General features: G+C 40.7%; 2 protein-coding genes across 3 annotated transcripts in view; one reads left to right on the top strand and one right to left on the bottom strand.

Moving 5' to 3' along the window:
• The window catches only part of tbcd (tubulin folding cofactor D), a 24,260-nt gene extending 3,615 nt beyond the window's left edge, over positions 1–20,645 (top strand). Inside the window, exons 7-39 of one of the 2 annotated variants that reach the window (XM_035655235.1) lie at positions 347–479; positions 1,283–1,328; positions 1,920–2,052; positions 2,291–2,433; positions 2,514–2,574; positions 2,714–2,788; positions 2,901–2,995; positions 8,085–8,241; positions 10,786–10,843; positions 11,335–11,364; positions 11,695–11,780; positions 12,666–12,746; positions 12,844–12,917; positions 13,060–13,177; positions 13,354–13,414; positions 13,513–13,535; positions 13,629–13,660; positions 13,780–13,842; positions 13,943–14,019; positions 14,252–14,333; positions 14,426–14,544; positions 14,643–14,734; positions 15,038–15,178; positions 15,963–16,046; positions 16,509–16,667; positions 16,857–16,995; positions 18,887–19,008; positions 19,250–19,327; positions 19,411–19,497; positions 19,594–19,681; positions 20,076–20,185; positions 20,293–20,377; positions 20,495–20,645. In XM_035655235.1, the coding sequence (XP_035511128.1) occupies positions 347–479; positions 1,283–1,328; positions 1,920–2,052; positions 2,291–2,433; positions 2,514–2,574; positions 2,714–2,788; positions 2,901–2,995; positions 8,085–8,241; positions 10,786–10,843; positions 11,335–11,364; positions 11,695–11,780; positions 12,666–12,746; positions 12,844–12,917; positions 13,060–13,177; positions 13,354–13,414; positions 13,513–13,535; positions 13,629–13,660; positions 13,780–13,842; positions 13,943–14,019; positions 14,252–14,333; positions 14,426–14,544; positions 14,643–14,734; positions 15,038–15,178; positions 15,963–16,046; positions 16,509–16,667; positions 16,857–16,995; positions 18,887–19,008; positions 19,250–19,327; positions 19,411–19,497; positions 19,594–19,681; positions 20,076–20,185; positions 20,293–20,377; positions 20,495–20,515 (2,953 nt within the window). In that variant the 3' untranslated portion in view covers positions 20,516–20,645. Of the gene's footprint in view, positions 1–346; positions 480–1,282; positions 1,329–1,919; positions 2,053–2,290; positions 2,434–2,513; positions 2,575–2,713; positions 2,789–2,900; positions 2,996–8,084; positions 8,242–10,785; positions 10,844–11,334; positions 11,365–11,694; positions 11,781–12,665; positions 12,747–12,843; positions 12,918–13,059; positions 13,178–13,353; positions 13,415–13,512; positions 13,536–13,628; positions 13,661–13,779; positions 13,843–13,942; positions 14,020–14,251; positions 14,334–14,425; positions 14,545–14,642; positions 14,735–15,037; positions 15,179–15,962; positions 16,047–16,508; positions 16,668–16,856; positions 16,996–18,886; positions 19,009–19,249; positions 19,328–19,410; positions 19,498–19,593; positions 19,682–20,075; positions 20,186–20,292; positions 20,391–20,494 lie in introns of both variants that reach the window. The other variant, XM_035655236.1, reaches the window with a different exon arrangement.
• Positions 3,101–7,058, bottom strand: znf750 (zinc finger protein 750). The gene is made up of 3 exons (XM_035655237.1): positions 6,894–7,058; positions 4,125–5,395; positions 3,101–4,008 (listed from the first exon to the last, which is right to left on the bottom strand). The coding sequence occupies exons 2-3, from the start codon at positions 5,372–5,374 to the stop codon at positions 3,435–3,437; spliced, it is 1,824 nt and encodes a 607-aa protein (XP_035511130.1). The 5' UTR covers positions 5,375–5,395; positions 6,894–7,058; the 3' UTR covers positions 3,101–3,434.
• Positions 20,646–21,066: the final 421 nt, after the last annotated feature.

Raw genomic sequence — 21,066 nt, 5'->3', positions numbered from 1 at the left:
CAGTTAAGCAGATTATGAAAATGATTTGATTTTAGCACAGATTACGCTGCTGTACCGAAACAAATAAGAGCAAGAGGTAGAGTGGTACTTTAAAAAGTGAAACTGAAAGTAGAGAAATTATGTTTTTAATCAGTAAATCTTGCAAAGACTGAAAAGTAATGTATAAAAATATGGCAATTCACTGTAAACACAAAATACAATGTAGATAAAAGTGTTAAGTGTAATTCATTTTCTAGCCAATAGAGGGCAAGGTCCTGCTTGGAATGTCTTTCCTGGTGTCTGCATTTGTTTATCCTCATAAAACCTTCGATTGCTTTCCTCTGTGTCATTGTACATGACTGTACAGGTTCATGACACGCCCTGATGTGAAACAGAAGCGCCTCGGAGACTTCTTGGACTGGAGCCTCACCACCATATCCCAGACCAATGATGAGTCAATGAGAGACATTATGGTGCTGGATGGTGCTCTGCAGTCTCTGGTAAAAGCACACATACTCTCTGATCACACTCATGCGCGTGGTGTTTTGCGTGCACGCCTCGCTGTGTATGTTTGAGGCCTGTGTAATCTGTGTGCACTGCTATAATAAAACCTGCAGAGGGTAGTTTACAAGAGCCGACATGACTGGACTCACACAATACCTAATGTGGTTTTTGGCAGGTGTGTAATGCACCTGCTGCATGTGTGGGATCTGCTCTGTCAAGGAATTTATGTCAGTTTAATCCACCGCTTTAAGCTAAACGGTTCTTCAGCAAATGAGAACGGCATTGAGGGTACTTAGCTCCAATGAAATCCACATTACCAACCTGATGCATCTCATTTTACACCTGTTCTCACTGCAAATCTTTATTAATGATGGATGGTACTTTCAAATCACTTCCTGTCAGCTAAGATAATGTAATTCAGCCCCCAAGCAAGTACATTACATTCATATTATTGGCACATAAACTTGCATAACATGTTTAGAAGGCATCACTTTGCACTGTTTGTGTTAGTTAACCTGGCTTCACTCTATGTGGTGCTTAGGGCGTTCAAAACTCTCTGTTCAGTCAACAAGCCTAGAAATACTTGCATATTTCTTTGTGTAGATTAAGCATAAAGTGCTGCAAAGATTCAAAATTTAAGGGTAAAAATAAGTTGTTGCTAGTATGACTTTTTTTTAGAGTAATATGTATTTTTTCAGTTTGTTAGTGAAATACTTACTATTTCTACATCGCTATGCTTTGCAGCTCTTGTGTGTGCGGTGTATTGCATTGATTTGGTCATCTTATTTATGTCCCCTAGGCGAAGCTTTTCAAACATGGAAAAAGAGATGACCTCCTACAGTATGGTAGGTTATGTTTATCTGTAGTAAATTAATGAATCAAGACATTGCTGTCTAATCTTCACGTGGAGGTCAAAGCAAAAAAATAATTTCCTGACCTCGAGTTAATGAAGTGTGTGATTGTCACATTTGTAGTCTTTGTTCAGTTGCTTTTGCATGTGGCAACAGTCAATTGTGTTCACAAATCTTTATCTAAATGTCCCCTGCCAGAGGGGAGATATTTGAATTCAGACAGCAGGTGACATTTCACTTTAAAAGTAACAACAGAGCCATACATGAATATGATCTTTGCTATTGAATGCACACTTCTGACTACATGCAGTATGGCACTTTCTTTCTTTAGGGACAGTCCAGTCAGAGCTGGTTTGTGGATGTTTTTGATGCCGTTGCTATGACATGCAAACATACTCTATGTAAATATTGAAATCTTTGAATTTTCAACATTGTGAGAATTGTTTTCAGACTAAAAGGCATGGCAAAATATCTTTCTTTGCCTGTAGCCAGATACCTCCAAAAATATGTGTAGTCCTATATGTATTTGTCTGTTTAATTGTTATAATATTATTACTACAGTTGTTATTAATATTTGTTTCCCAGCTCCTACAATCCTGCAGTGTTTGGAGCAGAAACATCTGTCCGAGAGCAGCCAGGCCATGCTGAGGAGGCTCGGTGTCAAACTAATCCAGAGACTTGGCCTCACCTTCCTGAAGCCACGTTTGGCGGCTTGGAGGTCAGATATAATGCCAGCTAGTTATATATAATGTTACATACCCTCAACGCAAATACTATTGTTAATACTGAAACAAATGGTTCCCTCTTCAGTTTGGAATAGTTTAATATTAGATATCTTTTCAGCTAGTTTTTTCACAGTGAGCAATGTCAGATATATCTAGGATACATATATTCTGGATCAGACAGAAGCACAGAGCTTGAGTGCCTTAAAAAAATAGTTTGTGTATGTTTTTCAGGTACCAGAGAGGCAGCCGCTCCCTAGCAGCAAACCTCTCCATGTCCCAGTCCACTGTAGCTGCTGCCGCTGGGACTCCTGAGGTGGAGACACAAGAACAAGAGGAGGACTATGACATTCCTGAGGAGGTGGAGACTGTTATTGGTGAGTTTCAACCTCCACTCAGTTTAAAAAGTTTGTTATTGCAATACCCTAGGAAATTAAATTTGCAATTTATTTTACAGAGCATCTGCTGGCGGGACTGAAAGATAAAGAAACAATTGTGCGCTGGTCTGCAGCAAAGGGGTGAGAGTCTGTTCATATGTCATCTAGCAAACAATAACATCCTTGTTGCTACTTGTCTTTGGAATTTGTATTGTCAAATACAGCAGTTCTGAAAGAGTTTATGTGTCACTATAATCATCAGTTTTATTTAACCCTTCAGCATTGGGAGGGTGACAGGGAGGCTTCCCAAGGAGCTGGCAGATGAGGTGGTTGGATCAGTGCTAGATTGCTTCAGGTAGGTTCATGCTAGGGGAACATTGGCTCTATTTTGTATTTATGTATTTTAGGCCCATATTTCACTTACATGTGCTGTGTTTTAACCTGTGTTGTGTTTGTTTTTTGTCAAGCTTCCAGGAATCAGATAATGCTTGGCATGGAGGCTGCCTGGCACTGGCAGAACTTGGTAGGAGAGGCCTGCTGCTACCTTCCAGGCTGACAGATGGTGTGTGTCTACAAATTCATATTGAAATAGTTATCACAAGACACATGGACTATTATCCGCAATTCAGTTTTTGTTATTTATTTATTTAACATATTTACATTTACATCTTCCATCGACAATTACAAAAAATGCAGATATTTAAATTTTGGAAAGATATTAGGCAATTTTTAATAAGGGTTCTTTCACCTTTTCTGAACAACTGTGAGAACAAGAGATAATATACTGCATACTTGCATTGAACAAGTTTTTTTTTTTTTAATTTTTTACAGTTCACCTTGTGGCAGTGCTATAAACATGTCACATCTGCACCTGCTAGAATAATGAAATCTTTCAGTGCTTCATTAACATTTCTTTTCATGCTGAGGTATGCAGTGGTGAAAGTTGGAGATATTCTGTCCTTATTACCACATGTTCTAAGAGTATTTTCAGAGTTCAGTTGTTAGCAGCAACGAGGCCTCCTTCTCAGAGCCCGTCCAGGTGCTTTTGCTTTCTTGTGTGGTTTATGGCAGTTGTTTTTAGCCTGGCTACTGTTTGCTCTTTTCCTGCCCGTTGCCTTAGCCTCGGTTGTGTGCTTCGCCTTCTTTGAAGAGCCAGGACTTCTAGCGTCTGTATAATCCTCCGAAGGCATATCTGCACTGCTGAAGTCACATGAAGAGGCAGCAGAGCTTGCAATGGCTAGCTGACAGAGTGCCAGTGCTGCAGTCTGCCTCTGGTCACATGGTTCTTCATCCTGCTCAGCGCCTGGGCTCTGTTCAAGATCTTCTGAAGTGCTCTGAGCAGAGCTGTGTACAGGGCTGCTATAAGATGCTCTCAGGCTGAGGTTTAGAGGCAGTTCTTCCCGCTTTAATTTCTCTGTGTCTGAGCAATTCAGTCTGTAGTCAGATGGATTTTTTTCTTTGTCCTGGCTCCTTGTTGAGAGGTTGAGGGGGGCCAGATCTTCTCTGTTGTCCTCACCATCTTCAGGACATGACTCAGAAATAGATGTAGAGGAATATCTGCTGCTGTCAGCTGAGCTGAAAGAGACAAACAAAAATAAAGAGTTAATGGACTAACTAGTAATTGCAAACTAAGTATACTGCATAATTAAGCCAAGAAAGAAAATGTGTTTGTCGGATTTGTTTTTACTTACCCTCCATCCACATGCTGAGTTCTTAACTGCAACAAGCCTTCTGCGGACTCCACCTTTCTTAAGTCAGTTTTGATGGCTGGTTGGGTGGTCGTCTGTGAGTCCTGCATGGTGGTGTAGTGCTGAGCCTCTGTGTCTCTCTGGATGATGTGTGCATGACTGGGTCTGTCAGGGGACCCCAAGGCTGAACAGCCCTCTTTAGGGCTTAGCCTGGTTTCCTTGTCCCCACTTTGCCCGTGGTTGCTATCCTCTTGTGTAGATGTGTTGAGGCTGTTGGGACTGGGATGTGAATGCATGTATAAGTTATAATCCTTAGGCCCAAAGGTTGGGCCGTACAAATCTAAAGGAAGATATCTGGATCCCGTCACTGGCATGGAGAGCTCAGGGGGTCTGTACAGGGTATAATGCAGGGGAGGGGCAGGGTGAAGAGGGTGGCAGTATCTGTATGGGTATGGGGGAAAGAGGGAAGTGTGAGGTGGGGCAATGGGTTGTTGAACCGCAGACCTCTGGGGATCCAGAAACTCTGGCCGGAAAGAAGGAGGGTTTGGCTCATTTGCATTGTGGTTTCCCGGGAGGTAGTATGGTGGATACAGGGGCCGGTCTGGCAAGAGATAAGGAGAGTATTCAGGAACCATGGGAGGGGGGAATGGTTTTATGGTATAGGATGACGAAATCGTGCCCCATGGAATGCCTGGGTGGTTTAAAGTGGGAACAGGAGCTTGTGAATCCTCTGACTGCTGCACAGGTGACTTAAAGGCTTCTGCTCCGTCACTTTTGGGTGTGACAGGAGAAAAAGCAGATGGGCGCGGCAGAGACTTGGCTTCATTACTTTTCCTGTTCTCTCTCTCTGTTACTGTATTATTTGATTTTGTCGCACTCTGGCTGTCCTTACTGATTGGACTGTCACACCCAACATCTACTTCTTCCATGTCATCTGTGCTCTCAGCTTTGTTCTCCTCACAGCTCTGTTTCTCAGGGCTGTTGTTCTGAGCTTCTGGCGGGGGGCTTGGACAATCCTTAGATTTGACAGGGACTCCCTTTGCTACAGTCTTGAACTGTCGGGCTGTTTGCCCATTTTTCTGTGACACCAGGGAGATGGAATTTTTACACAAGTTGTATTTCATGTGGTTGAAGAGATGAGACTTTTCATTGCAGGTGAAAGGACACTGGAAACACTGGTACTTGAAGGGTTTGCCGGGCGGTCGGGGGATGTAGTGAGGCCTTTTTGGCTTGCGTTCCTGAACAGTTTCCATCTTGATTTAAATGCACTTTTTCTGAAAGAAAAATATAGCACATTGCAGTTAGGGAATTAGTAGTGGTTTAGGTTTTCATCAAGTTCCTCTTTTCACAGAGGCTGTCGGGGAATGTGACACTAAAGCACATAAGAGAAACTGAATCAATGCAGTTATTTTAACCATATTGTCACTGGGCTGACAAGTAATGAGGTTAACAGAGTCGTTCAACTGGTTCAGGTGGAGTGGCTTTCATTCGAAGGTTTCTCTCTGAGTGTTTCTTTAACTGCTCAGACAGAAAAATCTCTAGCTGCACAAAACACTGCACCCTCAGGCTAATGTATTCTGTATTTCTATTTCTGTTACTTCACTCTTAGTCGGACACCAAACAGAGTAATATTTAAATATGAAAACCTGTCCACTGTATGCAAAAATACACCCACATGTTTGCATAGGTGCACTCGAGTCTTAGTGTGGTTTTGGTTTGGATTGGTTGTTGCCTACAAATGGCTCTTCTTGATTCTGATATCACTCTGATTATCTATGCTATACAGTCAGAGGGCTGCTAAGGCACTAGGCAGGCAGGCTAGGCACTTACTAACACCGACCTGGAGGGCATGCAGAGACTTGCTTTCTCTCTCAACCTTACTAAACTCCGCTGTCGGCGTGGGAACTACCAGCCACCTGCTTCCCATGAATACACCTGCAGGATGCACTCAGCTCCCAAACATCATCATTTGATCATTTGATGAGCTCACCAGCTCTAAAGACCCATTAGTATGAGAAGTCATTCTTTAATCATCATTATCATGCAAAGTATCAGTTAGCACAATAGTTCCAAGTAGCTAATTGAGTAAAAACCGTCAAGCGGGTGGCATCTGAATCACTTCAGGCTTGCCTTTGAAATGAAACATCACCTAAAGCTGTGAGTTAAGTGTTGCTGGGTGCTGCATGGAGAAACCTGCTTGTCATGCGCTGTCGCAAGAAGTTGTCACTCAAGTTTCTGTCCAACTGTGGTTGCACGCAAAGCCACTCCCTTCTGAAGAACTGAAATCCATTCGAAAATCCACTTAGAATAGTTTATCTTCAATGTGAATATAATCCACTCAAAACCTTCTGTTTTTCAGTTTTTACTCCATAAAAATATATTTGGTTCCTATGAGCACAGATGAGTATTATTTTCTTTCAGACTGCATAACTATGTAAAATTGTTAGAAAATTGTTGAAAAAGGCTACATTACATATGTGTAAGTATCTAACTTGTTTAGGTCTTCTACAGTGACCACACACTTTCAGCATTACCTGTGCATCAGAATGGCACTGCAAGCAAAAGCTAATAAAAATCCTTAGGTAACAGGTGCATACGTAGCATATACCTACCCTAGAGACAGCCTAAAAACTAATTTAACAGTACATTTACAAACCACTGTCTGTTCCGATAACACAGGAAAGCTTTAATGGGTGTTCTGAAAGTAAGTTAAAGTAACTTAATGCCGCTTCCTTGTTAATGAAGGAAGAAGAAAGAAAATAGAAGAATTACCTGCTCTTGTTGTTAGAACAGTGCCCTCTCCGGAGTAGTCAGCCTGCAGAGAGCTGCTTCACAGCCCACAGCCAGCGTTAGTATGTGGTCAGGACGTCCGCTCCAATACGTGCTATAAGTTCAGAGTGTTTGTGAATGTGTGTGATGGTGCATGTGTGTGCTGCATTTGGTGATGTTAGTTGTATGGTGAGTTTTCTCTCTCTGAGGTGTTGTCTCACTAGTGGGTGTGGCTTCAGCCCAAACAGTAGGGCCCTCAGGCAACATTGATGTACCTGATATTAGTCAAGCCTCAAGCGATGATTTACATTATGAGGTGGGATGGGGGCACTGACGCTTTCTTCCTCCTTCCTGCCACATTTCTCTCTTTTGTGGAACTGGCCACACAGTCCTCATTCTGCAGTCACTGTAAATAACATGTTGATTTGAATCAATGTGTCAGGTTTCAAGTGAAGTTCAGTAGCAAGATGGCAAGATCGACATTACATTTGCATACTCGCAGATAAAATTGGTGTTACGTAATATGTTATGTCAGCAGTGATTAAGGAAACTGTGATACCGATTTATAACCTTTATTGCTAACCGCTTAGCTTCCAAATTATAACCATGAAAATCATGTTGTGTTTTCTTTTCCTGATCAATTACTAAATGGCCATGTATGAAAACATTGATGTCACTGATGTTCTCACAGCGCAAAAGGACAGGCACTAGCTTGCATTCAGTTCGGATTCAGATTTATCAGCCATGTCATCGCAAATGTGTTTGGCTTTGTGCCATTTTTTTTGCTTTTAATAAGTTCTTTAAAAATTTCAATTAAGAACACAAAACAGTTTATAGCACCTCCTGCTTCTTTCTTAATGTGACAAAGACGGGTTGCTTTAAATGCATGTAAAACATACTTTAACGGCTCAGTGCATGGAAATCTATTCATGAAAAATAAAAGATGAATCCTTCACTGTTATAAAATAAATGGTACATTTAACACTAGTGGGCTTTCATTCAGCTCTTTGTTGCTAGTCTTAGTTCAAAGACTTTGGGTATCGGTAGTGATATTTAAACTCACCTTACCACAAAGATAGCATATAGTGTATTTTACATGTGTTTTTAACCTAGCTTTCATTCTTTGAGCTTCGATTATTTTGTTATTGGGATGGAAAAAAAAAACACTCACCCTTTCCTGTTGTGTTCTTTCAGTTGTGCCGCTCATTATCAAATCCCTGACCTATGAGGAAAAGAGGGGAGCATGCAGCGTTGGATCCAATGTGCGGGACGCTGCCTGCTATGTGTGCTGGTCTTTCGCCAGGGCATATGAACCCACAGAGCTCAAGCCTTTTGTCACTCAGATTGCCAGGTAACCATCCTCTTCCTTCCTTTTCCATAAAACCTTCACATGCATAGATGGCTGCAAAACCACATCAAGAGCACATTTTGTGTTAATAAGTGGCCCAAATTATTCATTTCACTAATAATATTCCTGTAATAATACTTCACTCTTCCCCACAGGGAAATTCAAAAGCCAGGGTCGACTAGAAAAAAAAAACCTTCTGTACCAGTGCTCTCATTTTAATTTACTCTTCCTGCTGTTTGTTGTAAAGGCAAACTCAACATATCAAAAGTATAACAACACCAGAGATGAAAGCAGAATACAGTGTTTTAATAAACAGTAACATTTCTTTAGACTGCACATTGTGATTTTCATTCTCATTGTTATTTGCATAGACGCTGCATGGTCTGCCTCTGAGCAGTTATTCACTGCCTCAAACCAGTTTTACTGTTCTACATCAATCTTGCATGTTCCCACATAACCAGCAGATGTACTAGTCTAACAGATGCTTTTGTGCTTAAGTAATGAAGTAAGCTGCTGCGTGTCTATATCTTAATCACACATACAAATGTTATTTTAAAAAGATGGTATCATAAGGTGGTCATCACAGGTTATTTGATTTCAAATGTAATCGTTATGTGGTTAAATAGTTAAGGCACTAACAAATGGCAATTATATTATAGATGTGGTTCTTTGTTCATGTTTTCTCTTTCCGTGACACTTTCATTGCTGCCAAGCCAAAGTACATGCTGTAGATCTTTTTGTGGCTCAGTGAGTGACAGCTGCTGTTCTTTTGCACAAATGAATACACGTTTCTGTGTTACCTGACACATTAACAATATATGATATAATGATTTCATAGGGCTCCTGTCTCCCAAAAATTACTCCATGCGCAGTCTTGTTGTGAAAGTCAGTTGTGAACTAAGTGAAGTTTCAAAAGTAGAAAGGTGGGAGGACATTTGGGGATTTATGCATATTTCACTGGAATGGTAACTACCAGGAAGTGTCTAGTGTGACTGGTGACTGCTAGTTGTAAAACTAAATTGTTGCTTATATGCTGTAAAAACTCCCTATTTTCATTATGATGCAGTTTTTGCAGATAAGTATTAAAATCAGGGTATTAAATAGTATTAAAGCTGTTGAAAGCACAAAAAGTGCTTCACAGGAAATAATAAAGTTAAATTGTTTACTAGCAATATACTGTTTTAAAAAAAACAGAAATAAAATGGGGAGTGACATAAATAAAATGCAGTGTGTAAAATGTGTAGTCCCCTTTTTAGACATGCAGTATGTAGCATTGCTTGTCTTATAGACATTAACATTAATGTTTCTTATGACTTTATCCAGCCATTGCAGCAAATCTGTGGAAAAAGGGAAAGAGCTGCATGCTAGCGTGATACTTAGCAGAGAGGGAGATTTGCAACATTTAACATTATTTGCTGACAAAAATTGTCTCTTTTGACAATAGGTGGTCTATAGGCCTAGAATGTAAAATGGCTAAGATGGCCTTGTTCCAAGATCAGAAGCTGGAGCCAGCCTTTAAAGAAATGACTGAATTAATCGGCTACCAGTATAGAGAAACAAGGCTGCACTATAATCCAGTGACGTACATTCAGTGTTTGGCAATAGTAACGGTTTACCTCCTCCTTGATTTCTTTTCTCTCGGTGAGCATGTATGAACCTGTGAACCTCTGACTGTGCAGACCAGCTCTGCAGTGTCAGTTTGAACCCCTGCGACTATCATTATCATCAGCAGTCGCGACAACACCCTCTCTTTCCCTAGCCCACAGGATTGCCAGGTTTCGCCTGTTGCTGTAGGTTTCGGTCGCTGTTTGGCAGCAATGCTCAGACAAGCTGGTTCCTGCTCTATTCATCACAGCTTGATGACATTTACAGAAAACTTACTTTTGTAAATGTGGGACTAAGTGACTTGGGGGCACACACACACACACACACACAGTTGTATCTCTGCTTACACAGTTACAGTTGTGTATTATTAATTATAGCAGCCACAGACATAATTCAGAATATCGTTAAGGGCATTATCCAGAGTTAATCTGGACAGTTTTTGTTTCTAAGCCCTCAGGGCAAGGGCAGTTAGTGCAGCCAGACTAGGGCAGTTAGTGAAGCTCCAGAGCAGGTTCTGGCATTTTGTGAACATGGGAGGAGAGCAAACAAGACCAACATCAGTTAGTCTCACACACACACCCGTCCCTCACACACACACACCCGTCCCTCCTGATACTTGTAGAGGCAGTGTAGAGTGGACTGATGATTTTGAAGTCAAAACAGAATCTGACACAACTTCCAGTATTCCAGGGAAGTCATGATTAATCACATTGCGGCTGTGTTAACCCTCATTGCTGGGAATATGTGCAACGCAACCAAAATCTGTTTCATGGTGATGATGCCATCTGCACTTAGACATTACTTCAATCTGACTCATTGATTATAAAGATGCTGACACTTTTTTGTGCTCTGTAGAACAGGACAGTGGTATTTCTGAGAATGTTAACACACAAGTCTTTGTCAGATCATTTATACTCTCCAATCTATGCTTTCTCTCTGCAGTGCTTTGCTGATCACAACTGTCTTTGACAGAAATGTCAACTGCCGCAGAGCTGCCTCTGTAAGTTCTCTGGTCAATGTCCTATAATTGCTTAACTAAAGATATACATACAGATATATATATATATATATATAGATATAGATATAGATAGATATATATTCAGCATCTAACATCATGTCGTCATCTCTGAATTCAGGGACTGCACATTCCACTTTCCCCTGCTTATTTGCACTACACTGCACTACCTCACCTTAACTACCTACTTATTTATCCTATTTTTATCCTGTAAATACCACAAGTGCCCTTAAATGTTGACTGTTTATTTTTTATGTCTTTTCTATTTCCACTTACTTAATTAGAACTGTGCACTATTTATTTATTAAAGTGTTATTTTTTTAGTATATTGCCTGTTTGCACCGTGGGTCCGAGAGGACTGAAATTTCATCTGTGCTTTATGTCGTGCATGTATAGCATATTTGACAATAAAGCTGACTTTGACTTTGACACAGTTAGATGACAGAAGTTCATTTTTATGATTCATTTTGTTTCAGGCCGCCTTCCAGGAAAATGTTGGCCGACAGGTTTGTGACCACAGTTTTGATTACTGTGTATTATAACTTACAGAATTACTGCGATTTGCAAATATCCATGTCTTGCTCAAACTTGCATTGTTAGTGAAAGCTTTTTAAGCAAAGAAATTGCCTCCAAGTGCGACTGGAGAGCACCAGCAAGCAATTTTATTCACCAACGGTCCTTAAATTGTCATAAATCTGTCTTAAAGTGTTAATGCATTATTTGAATTTGGAACCAAATCCCCTATTTCCCCTCTCAGTTTCATCTGCTCATGGACCATTTTAACACAATGCACTAAAAATGTCTTACCTGTTTGTTGCTTGCTTGTGTCTCAATAGGGGACGTTTCCTTATGGTATTGACATCGTAACTGCAGCAGACTACTATGCTGTTGGGAATCTCAACAAGTGCTATCTGAACATTAGGTAAGACATTGTGTATTCTACACATTGGCAGTTCTTAAACACCTTTACAGGCATATTTTCTTAGCCACACAATACTTAAGTAAAGCTGCTTGAGACAGTACACCTGTACACTGTACTGTACTGTAAGGTAGTTTCTCATCCTTCATCACTCACACATCACAGATTTCAGTTTTACTGTGAAATGAGAAAAATACACTCAGGTCAAAGAAGTGTATCGTGCAGATTTCTGGTTATTAAAGTAACCAGAAATGTGATGATTTGTAATAAATACAGCTAAATATAGCATTGCTGAGTGTATCTAACTAATCTAATCTCACTCATCAAACTATGGTGTTGATATAACACCACAAATATGTAGCTTGAATCGCCTAAATATCACTTACTTGTTTAGCGGTTTTAACCTGATTTAAAAGCCTGACCAGGGACAGGGGCTGCAAATTTCCTTCAGCTAGATGCCCAATATACATTAGATCTGTTGCATTGCTGTATCTAAACAAATAACATTAACTTAGTTTGCTTGTGAAGAAAATGTGTCCAGTTAAATTTATGAACTTCTTCTACCTTTGGACATGCACATCTGGCATGTAGAAGAATGAAATGTGTAGCTACATAAGAATAGAACCATAGAAAATACTTTCAGGAATTGTCAACTTTAGCAGAAATGTGTCTCCACCAGCAGAGCAAACATTCAATAAGACAAAATTGAAAAAAGATCCTAGCCTCAGGGTATGGCTGACATATAGGAAAAGGAAAATAGAATAAAGACATAGAAAATGGTGAGAGATGGCTGAAGTAGATTTTCTTCCCTGAATAAAGAGACATGAATATTATTTTTTTGTTGATATTAGCAAATATGCAGCTAAAGCTTTCTTTTTTGTTCTCAAGTGTCTATATAGCTAGTTTCCCAGAGTACACCAAGGCCATGATAGATCATTTGATATCCATGAAGATCAACCACTGGGATGGGTAAGTACTTGTATTGTCCAGTCCTCATAAATGCCACTATATAGTTCCGAATTCAATTCTTAAACACAGGGCTATGTTCTTCACATGTGTTTTGCAGTGTGATTCGAGAGCTCGCCACTAAAGCACTCCACAACCTGACGCCTCAAGCACCTGAATATATGGCAACAACGGGTAAGCGATGTCACCTTACCTGTTCCCCATGCAATTGAGAATGTAAATTGCTCCTGAGAAATCCCTTTTGGAAACTGACTGAAACCTATAATTATTGGTCATGAGTATATATACAATGTGCTTTCTTCCTTGTTGATTTCAGTTCTGCCACAGCTGTTGCCCATGGCAGTGGGGATTGACCTTCACGGTCGCCATGGAGCCATTATGGCATGTGCAGAGATCACACACGCTCTGTACAAACAGGGCCTTCAGACTAACAGGTACATTTTAAGAACCAAGCCAATGGACAATTAACAAAATAAAATACATTTGTAATAACAATCAATTTAATTCAATTTAATTCAATGGTGAGAAGTGCACCTGTAGGTAATTAGTAATTCTGCTTTCTAGTGTGTTGTGTTGTCTCACATGTTGTCTCCCTGTATTTGCCCTACAGGACTGTGGTGGACATAATTTCTGCAGAATGTGTGGATGCATTAAAAAACATTCACCAGAAGGTAGGCGTACCTCAGTGAACTAACCAAAAAATGTAGTTTCAAGTTCAATAAACTGTGGTCAAAATGTTGCTTATGTTTATTTGTTTACTTACTTTCAGCTTCATGATAGAAAACAGTACAGGTAGGCAGAAAGAAAGTGTTTGATTTTTCAATAGAAGTATGTTAAAAATATAAACATAATTCTGGTTTCATATCAAAATTATACTTTTTTTAGGGGTTTTGGTGGAGAGCTAATGAGGCCAGCAGGTAAGTCTAAAAGAAAAATCCTTTACCATTGGTTTCAAGTTCAATTTCAATTTTTTGCAAAAAAAAAACGTGATGTAAGACATTAAGGCCAGTGCTATTTCTCATAATGTTTTCTACAGTGTGCAGTATTATCGAAAAGCTGTCCCTGTCTAAAATGCCGTTTAAAAACGACCCTGTAATCAGTAAGTTATTTCTTTTAAATAGTTGCTATTATGCTTTTAAATATTTGTATTTCATTCAACGTTTTGGCTAAAAGTCTAATGTTGTGACACTGTGTTTCAGCTGGCTGGCAATGGCTTATTGACGACACCATAAAGACTCTTCATCTTGTTTCTAGTGGTGTGAAGGATGCCATTATGGTAAGCTCAATTGTTTTTAGTAAAATTGAAGTAGCATCATGGATCAAAGAGAACACATATCTTCCTCTCTGCCAATTAAATGTTATGTAAATGTTATGCGGCCTCAAAAAAATGCAGATCTCTAGCAGGAATTAGCAAACACACATTTTTATTTTGGTACTTGAATTGAAGACTTCATTCAGAAAGACTATTGGCTGTTTACTAATCATTAAACTTCTTCCTTCGTCCGCAGGTTGCAGTGGTATCGGCCTTGTCCGCCTTGTGTGAGGAGTACTACCAGGCCGAGCCAGGCCAAGCTGACTCACAAATGCAGGGTGAGTTGAATTATTATTGCCTAGTTCCACTTGTTTTATTCTATGTCTGAACTCTGTTTTTGATCTCTGTTTGTTGGTGTGCACACGTGTAGATGCCCTGATATCTCAGTACATCGAAGGGCTGAAGAGTCCGCAGATGCTCACTCGTTGTGGATCTGCCCTCGCCCTCGGCTGTCTGCCAAGATTCATGATCCATGGCAAACTGATGCAGGTGCGTTTGGAGGATGTGTACATTTTCTAGACATGTTATCTCACTGAACTCAGTATTAAGTATAAGGTGGTGTGTGTTTGTGTGTTGGGTTGTGTTAGATTCTTGAAGGCCTCCAGCACCTGTGCACTGTCAGCCAGAAGGAGGGGAGTTTTACTGAGGCGAGGAGAGATGCAGTCGGAGCAATTGCTCAGTGAGTATCCATACATGTTCTTATTTTATGTGGTTGTTAATACTTCAGGCTTATGTTGCAATTGCCCCTCCGTGTCTCCGCTGTCATTTGTCCTCCTTGTTTGCGTAGTTGTGTAGGCAGTAATGCTAAAATAAACACTGGCTGGCTATACCTGCAGGACCTGAATAACATGTCGATCTGTACAACTTCCTTTTTGCATCCATCCTCAAAATTCAAATTTTTTTCTCATTTCCCAATATAGATTTTGTGTCTGTTCTGTCGGCCCTTTGAGTCTTTTTTAAAAATATGTATTTCTTCCATCAGAGTGTGTGTGAAGGCCGGTGTTTGTGCCCATGGCTCTCCAGCCTCTGCTGTATGCTCAGAGAACGTTGCAGAGGTGTACGGCGCTCTGCTCAACAGCATGAATGACTACACGACAGACAGCAGAGGGGACGTAGGGGCCTGGTCAGTTAACTTTCTCATCGAAACACATTATTAAATACATTCACAAACACTCACTGCTTACAAATACACACATGCTCTTTTAATTTGCTTCAGGGATTAGGAATGTTCCCCTGCCTCAGGCGTTTTTCTGCCCTTCCACCTAAGGCCATGAAGACATCGCATACGTGCCTGTCTCACTACTATCCCCAGGCCATGCTTAGCACCAAGAATGTCACCAGGCTTGTCACTTGTCCTCACAACATAGGATGGGCTACGTTCTAGTAATCTTTTTCTTTCCTTCATTCTTTCTCTTGAATCTGTTTTCCTCCTTATTTTCACTTCCTTCTCTCAATTTTTATTGTTCTCTTTTTTGTACCACCCTTTTCTTCTTTGTTTAAAGCCCACACCCACAGATTTAACAACAACAATCTTTCTTCTATCTACGACATATATGTTCTTTAATTAAGAGTTCCACCGGTGGCCTGTGCACCTGTTTCAGGGTGTGACTTTTGAATTATGTGAAACATTTCACATAAACAAATTGTGCCCTACAGCCATTAAGCTTATGTCTATCAAAGAGCCAAAGCCAGTGACGCTGAAATACAATCTTCAAACAGTGGCATGTGTCTTTACACCAGCGTGCGTGTGTATGTCTGTGCGTCATGTATGTCTTAAAAAACATTTTTAAGGGCTTTAATAGATTTTTGAGATCATGCAGACTCAGGTCACTGTGTGTAAGGGAGGTTCAAGCTCCTGTCATTGCGATAGTAAAAAGTCTAAATTACTGTTTCTGTCATGTGTTCAGGGTGAGAGAGGCAGCAATGACTAGTCTGATGGAGGTGACTATGCTGGTGGCCGTCAGTGCTCCAGAGATCCTTTCGCCAGACCTGTAAGTTATTAATCCTGCCGTACAGCAACGGAAACTCCAGACTGTGTCTCGTGTCACCACCAGGTGACCAACAGCATTGTCATGTCAGTTGGTCTCAGACTTGTTTGTTCATTGGTTTGAGTAATGTCTTTGGTGTCACTTTGATGTCTCAAGGTGTGGCCACAATTCCTCAGCCGAAGTTAATCCAACTTGGATCATGTAGCTTTTCTAGTTGTAATAGAGGAACAGGATCAGAAAAATTACAGAACATTTACTTTTGCTGTTGATTTGACACTAGTTGATATCTAAAAGAAATTGGGTTATAGGATAACATTGATTTGTTCGTGTTAATTGTTAGTCACCTTTATCTTTGGCCTATTTGTTGAGAAGTTGTCAAGTTTAGTGAAGTGAAAGCCATGTATGGATTTCCAATTATAAAAGGGTCGCACTCATCGTCTTCATTTGCCACTCTTCTGTGTGCAGGGTGAAGTGTATGATGTGCTGCCTGGCCCAGCAGGCAGCAGAGAAGATTGACCGCTACAGAGCTCACGCTGGCACCATCTTCCTCAGCCTCCTCCACAGCACAGAGCCTGCTGTACCTCACATCCCCCACCGAGAGGAGCTGTTGAGCATTTTTCCTGTGTGAGTGCCATTAACTTGCAAGTCATCCAGCAGCATTACAGCTCAAACAGTTGAATTGATTTTAATATACCGGACTGTGCAAATATAATAAAACATGAATATGCATAAAACATGAAAGTTTGATGTGGAATTGTTGTGACAGCTTGTGATATTTTTTACTCTCTGTGACTCACTTTTTGTGTCTTTCAGTGAGACCACAACCACTCTGAACTGGAATGCTCCATCCCAAGCTTTCCAGTATATCACCCAGCTGCTGGGACTGCCTCAGTATCAGTGCCACACCCTGCTGGGCCTCACTGTGTCTGTAGGAGGGATCACTGAGTCCACAGTAGGTCAAAGGTTTTGGAATGAGTGGAACATTGTTAAATCAGAGCAGTATGAAGTACAGACGGGTGACAAATTTAGAGGCTTATGCGCTCACCAAATCTCCACCAATTTAACGCTTATAAAAGATTTGGGACCTCTGAGTTGCAGTGAACAGTGCTCTCCACCACCATCATTCAAACACCAAATGAGGGAATATATTTAGAAGAAATGGTTTTCCATCCCTGTAGAAGCTGAAGCTATTCTGGCATGTCATCGTTGTCCCACACATTATGAAGTGTTATTTTTCTTCATTTAATTTTTCACATGATTGATTTTAGCATTTTATTTCCCTTAAGGTTGTGTAAACGTTTTACTGCTGGTATGAAATATATAATTACATGTAATAGAGACACTTAATGGTGTACTCTGCTCGTTAGCAAGGTGGAATGTTTGTAGAAATGACATTTTCATCACACAGTGAGTCCTGATTATCTATTGGGGGCCCATGTGGGGCTTTTTTTCCCCTCCTTTTTATGGATGGTGGTAAATCCTGCTGCCAGTAATTAGTTGGCAAAGTCAGCTCTTGGTTGGAGGAATTTAGGCCAACAGGGGGAGCCATGTGTCTGATGTAGTCTGCTCAACCCTTTGCACTATAATCCTTCACTCTGTTGAACGCCTGACTTTCAGTGGATTCTTAAAATCACAGATATCAGACTGCTACTTTGACTTATATGCACCCTTTCCCTGCTTGCAATACTGTAGCAACCACCTGAGCTTGAAGCATTGATCCAGATTTATCCAGAACAGATTGATCTTACGGGTCCCTCGTGGTACCGGCAAGTGAGAATTTCCCATCAGTTGAATCTTTGCAACCCAGTGCTAAATAACAGCTTAAAAGTATGTCTCCTACTTTCCACTCCTGACCCCTACCACACCATCACTCAACTGAGGCCCCAGAATGGGGTTGATCAGATTCTCCCTCCTCCTCCAGTATGACCTAACCTGTTAAAACCAGTCATTTCCACAGAGGTCCCTGGTTTGGGACGGTAAGGTTATTTTTAACCTCTACTGTTTGTGGATATAATAGAAGAAAAATAATTTTAAAGCCTGTAATGGCGGCAGTGAGGCCAGTAAAGTTGAAATCATCTGCCAATGGAGGCTGTAAACAAATTCCCTTAGAGACGATCTGGCTCTCATCTTGCTTTTACGTCCTGCTCTTCCAGCCTTTCTTTGCCACAGATACATCCTCAGAGACTGGAAGGACTGATATATTTGTACAGGGTTGCATGCAGGAAACTGAGCCAATACTGCGTTGATACACGGGCCAAGATTACCATTCTCACACCACAGGCACATATTCACACAGGCCAGAGAGAGATGGAGCATCCACTTACTTTCCAGGAACTGCCTTGAAGGCCGGCCTCATTGTAGAGAGACCATGAGGCCATGCAAACTGAGAAATATATATATATATACGAACAAGTGATAAACAGAATTTATAGGTATAATTCTTGGGAGTTTTAAATGCTTGAAATAACCTTTGACCAGTGAAACACAAATAAACACACAAACTTTTTTTTTTAGTGTAGAAATGTAGACGAGGAAGTCAGACACAGTTTCGTTATAACTTTCTTTCTATCTATATCACATTGTGTTGCTATGTTGTTGTGTTGCTATGTTGCAAATGTCAAGGTTTGACACTTTCTTTCCTAACAGCCTGATGTTATCATCAATTTGACAGTTTTTCTTTCCATGTCCCCTCGGGTTCACACAGTCAAGTTTTCTGTCTTCATTAGTCATAAAATGTAATATCTATCTACGTAATGGGTGGGAGTCTGCGTGTTTCAGTCCAACGCTCTAACCTTCAGGCTGCTGCTCCACGTTAACCGCTGCTCTCTGCTGCTTCCGTTCAGGTTCACTTTTCCTCCCAGTCATTGTTTGAGTACCTGAGAGGTATCCAGGACAATTATGCTGCCCTGGCACAGTTTGGAGACACTTTGCTGACCATCTTCAGAGACAATCTCCGCAATGACAGGTACACACACAAACACACACCTGGTTCTTCTTGTTTTTTTTTTTAATTCAGTTTTATGTGTTGCTATATATTTGTTTTGCTTTTACATTGTTTTATATACTTTTCTGTGTTTGAAAAGTGCTCTATATATATATGCAGATTAATCTTCTAATTAATTTAGTCATTTTGGCAAAATAGTTTTATATACTCATAGCTTAATATATCTTCTTTCAAGTGACAATGTTTTATTTTCCTTTTCTAGGGTGTCTATTCCTTTTCTTAAGATGCTCAATCAGATGCTTGCTAACAGCTGCTTTGAAATCCTCACCACCCAAGAGAAGTGAGTGTTGCAACAACTTTCAAGAACAAAAAAACTGTGTGATGTCTGTGAGAACTAAAGTTGTTCTGTCTTTGTTTTCTAAGTCATCAGTTCTGTGTGGAACTTTTGACTCTTTGCAAGGAGTTCAAGAAGACCAAAGATATTTCCAAGCTGCGTGCCTGTGTAGCTGTGTAAGTCTCCATGTCTTTGACAAATGCACGCATTATATTCTGGACTGAGGGGGGAAAACGCCATCCATGTTGACTGTGCTGTTGTGTGTTTCCCAGCTTCTGTGGGCTGATCCAGTTCCAGGGTGAAGTGAGGAAGAAAGTGTTGTCCCAGCTGCTGATGCTACTCTGCCATTCCTTCCCTGTGGTATGTTCTGCGAAATACACACCCATCCTTAATAGGTGTAAAACCACCAACAAGGTTTATGGTACAAAATTATTTTATTGTATTGCATAATTGTTTTAGCATTTGGCCCACTTGGACCTGGTGAATTGTCCAGAAGTTTTGTACAGTGATTCATAGTCCCCTGATGGTGAATCCTAAAGACTTTGATGAATATTGGTATACATTATAACTGCCTAACATCAGCCTATTACCATTGTCGTTTTGAGCATGTTAGTACCGTATACTGAAGTGAGCATTTTGGTCACTACAGCCTCTGAAAGCCATGAATATGGCTGTAGACTCTTCTTACACTGCTTTGTGTAACAGCAGCTACGAGAGAAAAAAAAAAATCACCGTACCTCTCCTCCAACTGTAGATCAGAAAAGCCACGGCCGGCCAGATGTACGAGATGCTGCTGACCTACGACGATGTCATAGATCCAGAAGTGTTGGATGATGTCATGACCCTGCTAAGTGATACTAATTGGTTAGTGGTCACACTAGATGCAGTGTTTCAATATTTTCTTATTGTTACATGCTTTGGTGTGTACTTGATACGCTGTCCTGCTGGGTGTTTTTTTTTTTTTTTTCCAGGGAAAGTGACCTTGCCACGGTACGGACCCACAGGAATCAGCTTTGTGATTGGTTGGGAATCCCCAGGCCACAGGCGGTTGCCAAGGTAACCAATTGACGTGAGTGAGACTGGATAGGATTTCTGTAAGCAGATACAAACAGCTTTTTATGTTTTATCAACGTTGTTGGACTTAGTAAACCCTTACCACCCTTTCATCCACAGAGCCCTGTCCAGGTTTCCTGATCACCAGCTGAATATAATGTACGCGGACAACATGCATGTATCTGTATCTGTTAGTCTGTCCATCTCTCACTAAAACAACACAGGAAATAGTTCACAATCTAACAGTTCTACATGACAATAAATGGACGAAAACATCGCTCTTTTCCTCTTGTTTTGTTCTTATTACTGCAAAGTTCAACCCAAAACACATCTCTATAAAGCTTTCATTGTAAGTTTCTGTGCATGACACCTTTCGTACACGCCCCAATCAGGTCACAGTCTAGTGAGGCTTCGGAAATGTTTTCAGTTGAGCTGTTTACTTGTAATCTGTACCTGGAACCACACAGATAGGTGAAATTGAAACTGTAGTTTGCGTACACTCCAGGGAAATGTTTGCCATTTAGCCGTTTTGGCATGAACTATGGAATGTCACTCGGGCCCAGCTTCCCCTTGGGTCCCATGCAGACCTACTTTTTCTGCACCAGTGGAGGTGCCAAAGAGTGGAGGAGTCCCAGGCCTGATAGTGGAGCCTCCCTGGTTGCCTGTGGAACAGAGCCTTTTGTGTCACCACT

The sequence above is a fragment of the Morone saxatilis genome, unplaced genomic scaffold (assembly GCF_004916995.1).
Source record: "Morone saxatilis isolate NCDOM2014 unplaced genomic scaffold, NCSU_SB_2.0 Contig14, whole genome shotgun sequence".
Taxonomy (NCBI): Eukaryota; Metazoa; Chordata; class Actinopteri; family Moronidae; genus Morone; species Morone saxatilis.
Note: the sequence above shows the minus strand (reverse complement) of the source record. Positions and strands in the feature narration are given on the sequence as shown.